Source organism: Varroa jacobsoni, unplaced genomic scaffold (assembly GCF_002532875.2).
Source record: "Varroa jacobsoni isolate VJ856 unplaced genomic scaffold, vjacob_1.0 contig00015, whole genome shotgun sequence".
Classification (NCBI taxonomy): domain Eukaryota; kingdom Metazoa; phylum Arthropoda; class Arachnida; order Mesostigmata; family Varroidae; genus Varroa; species Varroa jacobsoni.
The window spans coordinates 1-13,713 of record NW_019214397.1 but is presented as its reverse complement, the minus strand read 5'-3'; the positions used below and the strand labels follow the sequence as shown (position 1 = coordinate 13,713).

At 44.5% G+C, this 13,713-nt stretch overlaps 1 protein-coding gene across 2 annotated transcripts in view; it reads right to left on the bottom strand.

Moving 5' to 3' along the window:
- The window catches only part of Eph (Eph receptor tyrosine kinase), a gene marked incomplete at its 5' end in the record, with an annotated part of 58,259 nt that extends 46,079 nt beyond the window's left edge, over positions 1–12,180 (bottom strand). For both annotated transcript variants that reach the window (XM_022850919.2, XM_022850920.2), the window contains 1 exon segment: positions 12,101–12,180. In XM_022850919.2, the coding sequence (XP_022706654.1) occupies positions 12,101–12,180 (80 nt within the window).
- Between the last annotated feature and the right edge of the window lie 1,533 nt (positions 12,181–13,713).

The window sequence follows — 13,713 nt, the reverse complement described above, 5'->3', positions numbered from 1 at the left end:
GGCATTCCCAAGTCGCTTACCAGATGAAAGGGGCTCCTTCACAATTTGTGTTGGCCCCAGCCGACTACGTCTTTCAAGCTGCCGTATGCCTGCTGTCAGCTGATCGCAATCAGCGTAGCTGCAGCACTATCAGTCTGGCTATAAGTGACATTTGCACTCTGCCAGGCTGGCATTGTGTAATTGAATCATTTTCAATTGACTCCTCCCCCGATCCCAAGTTACTGTCAAGTTACTCCAGACACTCACTGGCAGTTACAGAAACCGAATAGCTAATTTCTCGAAGGCAGAATCATTCGAGGCTTCGTAAGCTGACCGGGGCTTGTTCGAATGAAACTGTATTCCTTCCAATATTACCAATTTGATACTGGTAGCATGCATACGCACGTCGTATATGGAGAAGAACGGCCAGTTTATGCTGGGCATAAACGCAATAGGGAACGTCAGGTACATTGGGGCCCCGCACGTACAGACATATCGCATCGTACAGGTGCATTTGCATATTGTCAGAAATAATGATAGGATCTGTGAGCGCGCTTTATCGAGGTCGCGTCCGAAACATGCGGTGCAGATGACTTTGTGCGTGAAACTCCTTCCATTTCGAGAGGGTGCGTCACTGATTAAAAATATATATTTGTAAAATAGTGTTGACTTTCAAGCTTTTTTTTTGTCACGATCACGACTACTTATCAGAGTGGGAGACTTTAATACGATCATGGCCGCACGAATGAGAGCAAATGTATACAGCTTAGTCGCACATACGCATACTACGCTTGCCTGATAGCTGTATATAGTTTTTGTTATCGTAAAGATGCCTTCAAAGACCATGGCCATACTATGCTTATATATTATATTATATAGCAATCTCGATCGGTGATCCGTCCATAAACTTCAAAAGTATTTCTTGGAAAGCCCCGCGCTATTTCGAACGCTTGGATATTTCCATACTTTAGAAATGTTTAGAGCCTTTAGCAACTGCGCAATAAAGAAAAAACACGTTAGGGCAGATAATATATATACGTTTCCAAGATATTATATAGGTATAGTACCATTTAAATACTGCTGTCCGTCTATGCTATGGAATTTATTGTCTATGGCGGTTAATTTTTATGTAGAAAAACTAGTAATATACGTGTATTCGTGTATGCAATAGCAGATTTTAAAACCCTTCTCGGATTGTATCCGGAGCTTATACCCATGAGAAGCAGGAGAGCTAACCATATCGATCGGGTCATTTTGTAGGTGGCAAACGCCTTCATGTAAGCGCATATCCGCAGTCGTGTACCGGAAGCAAATTATTATCCACTATTGCGTGAATAATAAATGACAGATGTTGTTTTCTGCAGGTTAGAATAACCAGTAAAATGTAAACGGAAAGTTTCGAAATTGTGCAAAGTATGAAAAGTAGTGAAATTCCACTATTATCTTCGTCTTTGTTTTAGGCAAATCGAGTGGAATCTTCTACTTTCGATATGTGCTTTTATGTCGTAAAAGTATTTTATCTCCACAAGCAAATATATTCCAGAAGCAATGTTGAAATATTTCGTCACTGGCACGTATAGCACGTATTTACTTATCCAGTTAGCCCCACTATGTAGTTTACGCAGTGTTTGTATATTGTCGCTGTTTCAATTCATAACCGGGAAGATCTGCAGAGGTGTACGCTTGTCGTTACGTGGCACGTTTATGATGACGTCGGTGTAAGTTTCACCAGTCATTAATACTCAGACTGCGTTTGTATCAGTCAGTCACTTGTCGATTGAATGAAGAAGTGCGGCTCATAGTTGGCTCAAATGTACAACTGCATAGCTCTACGTGAACGTACATATATAATGGTGTGCATGGTGTGGTATACAAGGAATAGAGTAAAAGAAATGCATCGTACAGTCAAAAGTCAGAGCCCGTATACCTTAATGCTACTATGCATTATTTCCGTCAGCCATCCCGCAAGCAACAAAGCGTTCTCACAGAGGCGAAGGCCTCAAAGGAATGACTATGCTGGTTGACCTACTCGTACTGCGACGGTAGATATATGGTATATGACAGAGATGCATAACGTAGGCGGGCCAGGAAGAACGTGTCCATAGCTGTTGCTACACGGACGAGATAAGGGGGGACAGTTAGCTATTTGTGGCTGTTTCTACCTAAACTCACAGAGGCAACACCTGCGATCAGCTATCTCGACCCTACTCACGCCTCGGTCGTCCTTCCCTTCCCAGTCGAAGTTGACGCTTTCCGAGTGTAACCCCTTCGCAGTTTTTGCCCGAACCATCAGCTTTCTGTTGTGGCATGCATCTGCCGCCCTTGTGACCTCGCGAGATCCGCGAAGACCTCCAATATTACCGAGGATTGAGAGCGCAAGGGAGGTGCCGAGAACAGATAAGCGAAGAGATAACGTTGTACCGGTTAATCTGACTTGTGCTGCCTCCGAAGTCTGTCTCAACCGTTGGCGAAGCCGAGCGCTCTGTCAGTGAACTACGCAGACATACAGGATTCTCGAAGTCAATCTCCTTGCATGGAAGGTATAAGTTTAAGTGGAGGGCAGGCCTAATAGCGGAAGCGGAAACTCCTTCTGCATGGTGTTCTGTAGGCTGCTTCCATCGTCCGTTAGTTGCGATTTCATCCATTGCAAAATGAATGAAGGCGTGCTAATCGTCAAAAACCGGCATGTTTCTCTTGTACAGAAAAGACTGACCTAATAGCTTCCGCTGAACAATTCGAAAAATAAACCTTTTTATTTGAACGACGTTGTTAATAGGTAAATAATGTGAGCCGGTCAGAATTGCCTGCCGTAGGTGATTAGATCAGCCATGAAAGTGGAATCGGGCAATACGGTAATATTGCCTTTACACTTTTGTAATTACAGATAATCAATGCTGAGTCACCCGCACACTATCCGAACGAATATTTGACTTATATAGAATCAGTTGTCGAAATAGCAGTGTTGGGAGTTGTCGTAGCAATCTAGGCTCACGCAGCCGATCAACATCGTGGCAACACTCACAGGTAGTACAATTCCACCAGAGATTCGGGGAAGTACCTAGATACATACGTACATAAACCCTACAAACCAAGTGGGGGGGTGAGGGCAACTAAAGATGATAATGAAAACCTTCTAGAAAAGTACATTACTATGCACCCCTGTTCGTGTACCGAGAGGAGCACACATTCATCCGCTCAAAGCCTAGCACAGAGAGTTGCTACGAGAACACAACGCCTCCTAGGCGAAGGGCGCAGCCGAAGGAGAGGCTTTGTCAGGGAAGCGCGATAGTAAGGTACAAGACACATATAGGGGGCACTTGTTGTGTATGCCATTCGTTCGACACTCTTCGTTATCAGCATATCCATCTATATCTGCCTCTGCGTATTTCTAAATGTGTCCAACAGGAGACAAACCAATAACCGGAACAGAAAAGAAGAAAGAGTGGAAAAGACTATACAAAGCGGGGGTGGGTGTGGAGCATACACGAGGGGAATAGTGCATAACCAGCTAAACAGGTAGAAGTGGTGGCTGTACAAAGCAAGATATATAGAGGGTATCGCAGACCTATAGGTATTTGCACAAGCTTTCCATAGCTGGGCATATAGCGTCTGCCCTGTACTGTGCCTACTTTCTTACCCTTGTTGTCTCCAATAGCGGCCATCGATTACTGACTATGTCCGAGTGCAAAAGGAGGGAGGCGGCGGCCATGAGGTGGCAAATAGGTAAGAAAATAAGGCAAGCGGTGTGCCTAATACAGCCAGCACTTTCTCTTTTGTTGGTAATGTCTATGTAGTCGAACTAGCGGGCAACCTTCGTTGTCCTCTTGTTTGAGTGGTCTCTCCTCCGGTTCGGTAGATTCTTAGGTAGATAGCTATCAAGGTGTGTAGGGCAGGTTGGTCTGATAGAAATAACGTGTCGCGCCGCCCCCTTAACATATCTTAAGGCACGCTTGACTGGCAATATAGCGGTAGTGACCCTCGCCGTGGTGAGACATTCAACATGGAGGCAAAACACCGCGGGGAGTCTTGTCCAGCACCGGGCAGGTGACTCACTAGCCGTTCTGTTGGGGTGTCTCTGATGGAGATAGTCTCCTCTTTTGTTTGTATATAACTACAACCACGGCTACAACTAGTCGATTCAAATGGCGACAGTGACTATCTCCGGCTCACAATAGTTGAGGGCGTTCTCAAAGCGAGTGTCTTGACAATTAGGGGGAGATCTGTAGGGGGCAAAACGGAAAGGGGCTTAAACAAGGAGAGGGAAGAAGCTCAGTGAGAAAATCATGATAACGACGAAGAGACCGAGACAGCCGTTGCGTCGATCCCACAAACGAAAGCTAAGTGTGCGGTCGCTAAGCGTGACAATGACTCGCAGGCCTTTCTCCCCCAATGCTTTCAAATGCATCATCATATCTTACTCCTCCCTAATGTTCTTAGCTCCCTGAGGCACCTTATTACTGAGCCATCACGATCTACGAGCAACCCGGTAGTTGAGTAACTTCATCAAGAACACCCAAGAACCTTGTCTACCAACGTCCTACACTGCTTGTAAAACCTTCGTTACGCACACGGTTGGAAAGACGGTGAATTGGCGATTTTGAGGAAAATATTATAAGTAAATTGTACTTATATCCAGTAAATTACGACATACATATATATATATATATATATATACATATATATATATCTATTCTGTGAGGAGCGGTCATGGTATACGACGTAGTTCATAATGAGTTAAATAGAAAGCTCTAGTAACCATAGAGAAACATATCTAAAGAAAGCGACCTTATCAAATAGAGATCGAATAATGAAATCTTCGTTACTATTAATTTCCATGAGATGTTGAGTAGGGCTGAGACAAGGTGTGTAGCTTTGGTCGTTACGAGAGACATACGATGTTGTTATTTTATATCAACCCTATTCAGCGTAATTAAAATTATTATAAAGTAAATACATACCTACTTGAAGGCTTGTCGAAACATTATAACAATATAACTTGTCTCCACATTTAGTGGATTGTTTGATCTCGGCAAAGCATGTCGCTTGGACACACGCTCTATTCGGAATAGGGCAAATATCAGAATTAGTTTTTGATTCAACTGTTGCGCCTTTCCGATGAGTCCATGTCCGAAACCCGCGGCTTTCAGCTGCACACACATGTATATAGAAATGCAAGCAACATTCAATTGTAGAATCCTGTTTTTTGAACAGTTACATCTGCTGCTGCAATCGCGTCCCCTATCTACATTTGAGGTTCCCTGAGGTTCCGTATTGACCGATTGAAGTGATTGGAGTGCTGGTAAATCGCCGCTGCGCCATTTCCTGCTCCCGGCTCAGAAGCGCAGATCCGCAGGGGGGTCTCTGCAGTACTTTACTAGTAGCACGCATTCGGATGTCTGAAGCACAGCACTTGCTACTGCTTGACTGGTGCAGCTGAGTATGGCGGACTTGCCCACGCACCTAGCTTCACCCCGAGGTTGGCTCACCAACGCTACTATTGGCGGCCTCATTTGGACTGCCACAAGCTTCGAATTAGAGTGAGACCATAATCGAGAGTGAACGAGAAAGAGAGTTCAGCATTACCGTGGAAAGAAAAGAGGGAAAGACTGAAGGAAGAAACATCGAATGAGCCTCGTCGCCAGCGAGCGCAGCAAGCCCCCTGGGGAGCCCAATCGAACCCGAGTTCCGGTGTCACTTCCGGCGCCAGACTGTGGGTTGTCTCCTGGCCGGCCGGCCAGCCGCCCGCCCTCCGACGGCTCCTGCTAACCGGAGCAGAGCTGGGCCGCTGTTACTACGCTATATATGATTGCCCATTCAAGCATAGGCTTCTATTGCACTCGCTTGCTGCATTATACTGCTTCGTTGAGTAGTAAGAGTCCACCAGTCGAAAAGCAACAGAAGTACAGACAACGAGAACTAAGTTAGTCTTGCGGTCATTGTTGCAGCCGTCTGCTACCCCGCAACAGCGAGAGCAAAAGCTACCAACGACGCGAGCATATAACATCTGTTTGCAGCGTCCCCTGAGGTGAAGACCTATCAAAGCATATATTTTCTTTTGACGTAATCTGCTTTCCACTGAGATAACTCCATCAGTAACATTTAGTATATACATAGGTGTTGCTGATAATTATCTACGCGTTTGCACCTATTATCGCTTAGTAGGGTTAATCGAAACCTTTAGAGAGGGGTCAGTGACATTCAATGCTTAGAACGGAAACACCAGGGTTCTACAGATGATCTAGTAGCTTCAAATTGTCCATCATTATTATGATTCATAATATAGAACATGTTCATTTACGTACGAAAGCTGGTTCGTATGAAAAGAGCTAATTTCACCAGCAGCTGGATCGTTAGCGGCGCTATTTTTGTACTGACCATGAGAGACAAAAACAACCAAAAGTGCTTTTTTCTTTCACAAACAAACTTTAAAGCTGCAAAAGATAGAATTACTTAGAGAAAAGACCATCTCTGTAAAACGAAGTATCAGTAATCTGCGACTGGGTTAGGATAATGCCAAAATCACCGTATCAGAACAGATCAATGGTCTAGTGGCCTTCTCTTATTTTTCTGTCCAGACGGCAACATCCTCTACAATCTAACACTTGCTTATCCTTCTGCTCTTAATTGGTTTCCTAACGCTAGTTACGCTCGTTTGCTCACAACGCCACCTCTACGGCTTGCCTGCCCCCTGATGCTACACCGAAGCCGCGTATTCCATCCATCATCATCGCATCGATCCTTCGGCACTCAATACGATCGTATACGTTAGACTTACTCTACGTTCATGTACAACTTTACCTTGTACGCTAGAATAAGTCTGCCAAATGCGATTCAGTCAATGCTCGTTCATCCTATAGGCATGCTTAATGGACAATGCCGAACGACCATTACGCCGTCGTTCCAAAGCCAACCATAACGATGAGTATCGTAAAAAGATACATGTATATTCAACGTAATGGCGAACAGTATATGTGGTATACAATCGTGTATTATTACCTATGCATCAGTACGGCTGTCCTCGCTATTATTACTTCGTTGTTCTGTATCACGTCACGGATGTTTTCGCCTCATGTTTTCCATAGTAATACAGGAAGGTCGTTTACAGAAAACAGCATCTTCATCAATTATTATATATAAAACAGCCTTAAGTACTGAATTGATTAAACTGTAGCATGATTTCGGATAAATTTCTCTCTTTTTTTTTTCAAGAACAGCGCGAACAACATTGCTGGCGAAAAAAAAAAGGGAACATACTTCGAAACATAATCTTGTCGATCTACTGAGCATTTTTGCAGGCCGGGGTGCGTGTTACCCCACGATATGGGTTGCTTGCTTATACAGGGCAAGGGTCTACTGCGCCGCTGGCTCTATTTCTTGGTGAGTGAGTATTAACGTATGTATCTTCCTGTCTCTTTGTGTACGGGCGTGTTTGTGTGTGTATGTGAATTAGACTCAGTCAATGGAATGACAAGCTTTTCCGTTAATCGGATGCCCAGATTACTTATATTGATATTAGACCATACAACTATTAATAATAAGAGTACGCTAAAAATAACTTGCCATCGATCAAGTTACAAGCGGTGCGCACCTAGTCCAGTTACTTATCTTGAGCATAACACATGTACTCGAGCGCCCATCGCTTCCCACCACATCATCCCTTCGTATTATTGCTCCCTTACTTCGAGGTCCTGTGTCCTTCGTCCCGGGGCCGCCAATGCAATCTACCGTGTTCATTGTGAGTGCGGTTCGCAGCCGGCTATAGCACTAGAGTAATGCAGCCAGTATCTTGGAGTGCTTTGTTTCTCTAATTTCCTATCATTCTCTGTCTTTTCATCGTCACACAACAGCCGAGAAGTTACTCCCGCTGTCGTCGACAATAGTTATATTACTGCTGCTTTTACTGATGTTGCCAATAGTCCCTGATTACGGCCACTAAGCCACGAAGCTCTACGGATGTCGTCGAGAAACTCTGTAGAAAAGTCGGCAAATAAGTAGACGAGCTATGCTGAGACAACTACAATGGCTAACATTATCTTCTTCTTATTATGATGATTACTATCGAGTGGCAGCATCAAGCGATTCGGCAAAAAAAAAACCGAGACGCACAGACTCACGCTCCCGTACTGGCTGCTGTTATATCGGCTCTAAATCTTTCATCAAAGCGAAACAGCGGATCTGAGTCTGGTGTCATAGTGCCCTCGAATGCCCCAAACAGAGAGTGGACTATCTAGCCGACGCAACACTAGTAGATCCGGTGTCATGAAGAAACATCGACATCGAAGACGTAAGCTAGTAGACAGACGAATCAGGCTTGCAAAGATAGAAACATATGAGACGCAAAAGTGAGCCTGCCCCGTCTCCGGCTGCCGCTGCTAGTTCCGAATCTTCAACTGGTGATAGTGCAGCCTATTACGCCTATATATGGATTGAAATATATCAAGTTTACATACGATCGGTTCCCTACAAAACGATAATGCTCTACTACGACTATTACAAACCGAACAAGACACCTTCGAAAGCACGAAGAGAAGATCGCTCGTACTGGAAAGACCTAAAAAGCATTAGGAAGGTGTGGGACAGTGACAAAAGACATTAGCGACGGCAGCAGTGCATAATAAGCGGGTTCGCTGTTGGGGTATTCTCCGATGCAAAGCACGAGTACAGGGGTAATGGCAGCCGGGTAACGGTGACAGGCAATCGTGTTAACAATGGAAAATAAAACACTATCAGTTTAATTTTTTTTTTACAATAGTGTCGGTAAGGTAAGCGGCAGAGTTAATACAATAAGTATTCGGCGCTACACGTTTGTGCACAAAAAGGCTTTTGAAAACGGAATTTTGAGATAAAACGTTTACAGTTGTTTTTTTCATCATAACATCAGGCCAAATATTTCCTCAAGCTCTAGTCATAGATTCAGAGTAATTAAATGCTGGTCAGGACTTTCGTCGTTAACGTTTAACAGCGTTCAATTGTCAGATGTTGAGCCATTGAATACTCTGTTATTCGACAGGAGTATTTACCTATAGTCTTTTGCGTAGCGGCTCTCGATCCCGTTTAAACAGTCGCATCCAAAGAGAACAGGCATATGTAATAACAGACAATATAAAACCTAATTTAATAAGCCTTTTTTATGCTTTCTACTCCTCAACATCAACACTTCTCAGGATCTAACTTGCTCTATGGTTTATAAATATCACAATGCTTCGGGTACATCAAACATGAAGTTTCTGTAACATCCTAGTTGCGGAGAGGGGTCAATTTCTACAGGATGAATTTCTAAGTTCCTAGTTACAGCTTTTGTTTGTATGCTATCTCCAATATGACAAGCTGCACTTCTCGCTAGAAAAATATGGTAGCATTAATTTCAAAACAAGCGCAGAAAGAGTCGACGGCATCGATAGCCTAAAGAGCAGTATTCTGAAGCAGCGGACCGATGTAGTTTGTGGCATAATGTTCAACGAGAACAATCAGAATCTACATACATCAACTCCAGTCAATTCTAGATGAAAATGTCCACCTATTTGCGGCGTTAGATATGTATGACGAGGACACATACTCTGTGATGGGGACTTTTGTTGTTATTCTAAACCAAGGACCTTTTAACCGTTTTCTATTTTAAGAGATTCATGTACTAAAGATGAGCCTTATAAAGGTAAGAATACAGGCAGCACCGCACTTGATCACCCATAGTTCAGCATCCCTAACAGATGATCTGGTCATATCTGTTGTACGTCGTTGTACGTTGTTAATAATGGTCGAAGCCACACAGAAGTTCACGCTATCCTATTGAATAATCTGATAACAACAAGGTCGTTCAAATGATTCGATTGAACTGAGATTTGAAATTTCGTATAGCTTTACTCCTCGAACTGGTAGTATCCTTTGTGTGGGAACTCTACCTTCAAGCTCAAGTTTTTCAGTCACTATACACATGGCATAGTACTTCATAATACTCTACTTGTGTTCATACGTGTTATCCTTTTTATTATATATATTACTGTTTTGCGTTGCCTGTTGCTGTTCCAGAGCGCGACGAGCGAGTGGACCTGACAAAGCTGACGCAATTTTCGACTGCCGGTTACTCCTGCCGCTGCTGCTACCCCAAGACAGCCTTTACGGCTATCTCTGTTGAGCTTTGTGATGTCGGCTGGCCGTATTTCAACAGTGTTTCAGGGTCTGAAGCACACTGGCCTCACTCCATGCTTTTCAGCGACGCCCTCCATCCGTTCGGTGGCCGTTAGATCCCCATTTCATCGTACAGCCGGGACCCAACTGGCCATCGGAGCGAAGTAAAGGAATAGGCGGGGCGAGCAAAGGACTCAGACACATTGGCTCTGCACCTTTCCGTTTCCCCTCTCGTGCCAGTCAGCCAGTGGGACAACTACAGCTGCAATAGCAGGAGCAGACGCAGCTCTCCCTACATAGTACAGCGTCTGCCGTCCGTCTTAAAGCCTGAGCGAGCGCACTCTTAGAGGAGTTTCCCTTTGTCTCTTCTTTTTGTTTCGTGGCGCTTAGTTCTCACCTCCTCGTCATTCTTTCTCTTTGGTCTCTTTCACCCGTTCCGCTCCTCTCAGCTGCACTCCGTTCCTTAAGTTACTTCAGCGTCAAATGTGGCGGCGCTTGACTGAGTTTTCGTCTGGCAGCTACATAGTAAAGCTCCCACCAGTCGCCTCTAGTGGATGGTGGTTGAACACCATTCGCTAAAGTAGCACCCATGGAGCCAATAGCGAACAGCAAGGGTAGTTTCCTTGCCAGCTGTGTTCATTGCTTTTCTCGCCAAGAGTGCTGGAAGAAAAAGGGAACTAGCACGAATGAGCAGAAGGAAGAGGTGTTCGAGAAAGAGGACGTACAAGCGGAGGGTTGTGCGTACAAGGGAGAATTTCCTCGTAATTGGTTTTTGGTCGCGTCGGCTTTCGCCAAACCTGACGCTGAAACCATCTTAAAACACCCGCGCGTCACAATTCCTCCGTTCGTTTCCAAGTCCGGTTCAGCAGCTCTTTGAGTAGCCCGCGCCTTGTATAGAGCCAGACGGGCAAGTTGGGGGCGGATGGGGTGCAACCATCGAAGCACATGACTACGACAGACTTCACCCGGACAGACAGGGCTCAGAAGTGATTTCCAACGCAGTTCACTGTAAACTTCTTCCCTCATCCCGTTCATAAGGTTTTTGCCGTCTTCCCACAAAAATCGGAATAGAGCCGACGGGTAAGCAGTGGGAGAGGTTACTACCGGGGGGGGGGGGGGACTGTCAGAGGTATAAGTCGCTGAGAAGTACATCCATCTCACGCGGTACAAGTACATGCGACAATCTTCAGTCTTTTCATTCGTGTCGTCTTCTCCTTTTCAGTCGTCTTCCTTGCATTAGGAAACATCGGAAGTTTTCAACGCGAGGATCAGATAAGTGCCATGATCCCCTGCCCCCGGGGTCGTTCTCCTCAACGCAAGTAGCCCATAGAAAAATCATTAAGTGTCCAACCTTCGGATAAGAGCGTGCACGCTACGAATAGTCTTCCGCAGCGTCATGGAAGCGCAGAAACACTCAGGGGTCGGAGAGAAAGGTATTTGTATAGCGTGGATCGAACCAAGTAGGACGTCGCAGAGCGCCCAAGTTGTAGCGCATTGATATATAAACATGAGGGAGATATACAACTCTCCATTAACCCTAATGCCATTTCTGTAGACTCTAGTCTGTAATGTGTATATATATATCAAAAAGACTAACAGGCTGATTGCTTTTACTCATGCTCAACGTAAAAATACAATAATATTGTAAGATGACTATCAGAGTAGGTCCGGGAGCAAAAGCTAACAGACAGATTAACACAAAGGATCGCAACTGGATTTGCAAACATTTGTTGCAGTATTACGTAGTAACATAATTGTTGTTGTTCATGTAGACGAAAGTAAAAAATGACAGTTTACTTGTACTATTTATCATGCCACGACCTAAAACATTCACACTTAAGGCTCGTGTCATAGAAACTATTAAGGCTATTTTCCTTTTGATGATCCTAATCACAGTCCTTCCTGATTGGACACATTCTGAGACAATCTCTTGTTAGTTCATGCCAATACAAATGTAATCACTCCTAAAAAATAACGCAAATGAAGCAACACTCACGCCAGGAGTTCGGGCTTGCGGCCCGTACGGATATCGCGTCCATTCTAGGGATGTCTCCGTCGTCGTGTCCAGGAGCACCACTGAAACGTTCAACAATAAAGAAACCGTATACATTGTTAGGATCTGCTGTAATTAGTTTATTTTCAAACAAATGAAAAACTCCCGAGACTGTTTATTCGAGGAAAGCAATTTTTGTCATGCCGACAATGCCTTTATGATCTCTATTCTATCAGCCACCGGTAATTTGGCATCACAGATGCGGCGTTTGAGCCTTATTGCATGCTTGTTTGAATGTCTTGAGCATACCTCTAGGCTGTACTACACAATATAATAGTATTGAAATTATTAGACAAAGATAGGCGCAGATACAACATCGTCGACGTATCCCTTGTTAGAGTATATTTACGATTTAATTACTAAAGTGACCCCAGCGGAGATCTGCGGAGGTCTCGTCTACTGAGACGCGTGTGACTGTGCTTTTAACGATGATACATATGATTGAGTCGAGCATCAGCACCCAATATACTAGCGCTATTTGCGTTTGTTTTGGTTTACTTTCAATAAAGTAGTTACTCATCTCTCTACTTCCAGTAAAATCTATCAAAGTCTCGTGTCTCAATCAGAAGAATCATCGTTACCATTGTTATAAAATATCGATACTTTATAATTTCTGGTCAAGGATGAGCCGTGTATGATGCCTACTTCCCATCTTTGTACGTAAGCACAAACGTGCACACACATAAAGGCACACAGTCCGTCGTCGACTGTATCCGCGTGTACATTATCGCAAGCAAGACATGTGTATACACATGTTACTGCTCAGCGTCAATTACCCTCCACCTACAGCTGAACTCTTCCCTGCCGCTCAGTCCGTTGTTTTCGTTCTTGCCGGTTGCCATTATTATTATAACCCGGCGTCCTTCATCAGCACCATCGCTGGCAGCGACATCGGAACCACCGAATCAACATCATCGTTATCTCAAGGGTTCTACTATTGTTATGATGACCATGCACCACTGCAATGGCTATTGGATACTATCCACAGCCTTCGTGACAGCCGCCGTCTGCTCTCGAATACGGATGACGAACAAAGGAATTCATTGCCCCTGCTGCTGACCTTCAGTTCAACCAACCGACCGTCCGCTCACCCAACCGCCCCCGTCGCTTTATCGGGGAGCGGGCAAGAGCATCGGATCGTACCAGATAGTCAATATCTATTAATCTTTCCGTATCCCATTCCCTGTCCTTATACGCTGCTCTGAACCGTCCCTTTCCAGTTTTCTGCTCTCTTCTGGCTTATATCTTTTCCTTCTGCTAAGCATTTTTTCGCCGCAGCAAATAACGGCAACAGCAGCAACATGAAACGCGGCCCCGTTCAAGTTTGCGCCCAATACTTCTCTGCACTTTTACTGAGAAACAAAGAAAAGACAGTTAAAAGAAGAGAGATTTCTGCCATTTTCTATTCTGGCTAGCGATATACAAACAAAAAAAAATCAACCAAATAGCTGGTGGATGGTAGGGTCGCGGCATGTGGGCAAGTGGAGAACTGAACCAGCGAAAGCTGCCATCTCTTACATGGAAATTAATTCGTTGAGATTACTCTCTCTCTCTCT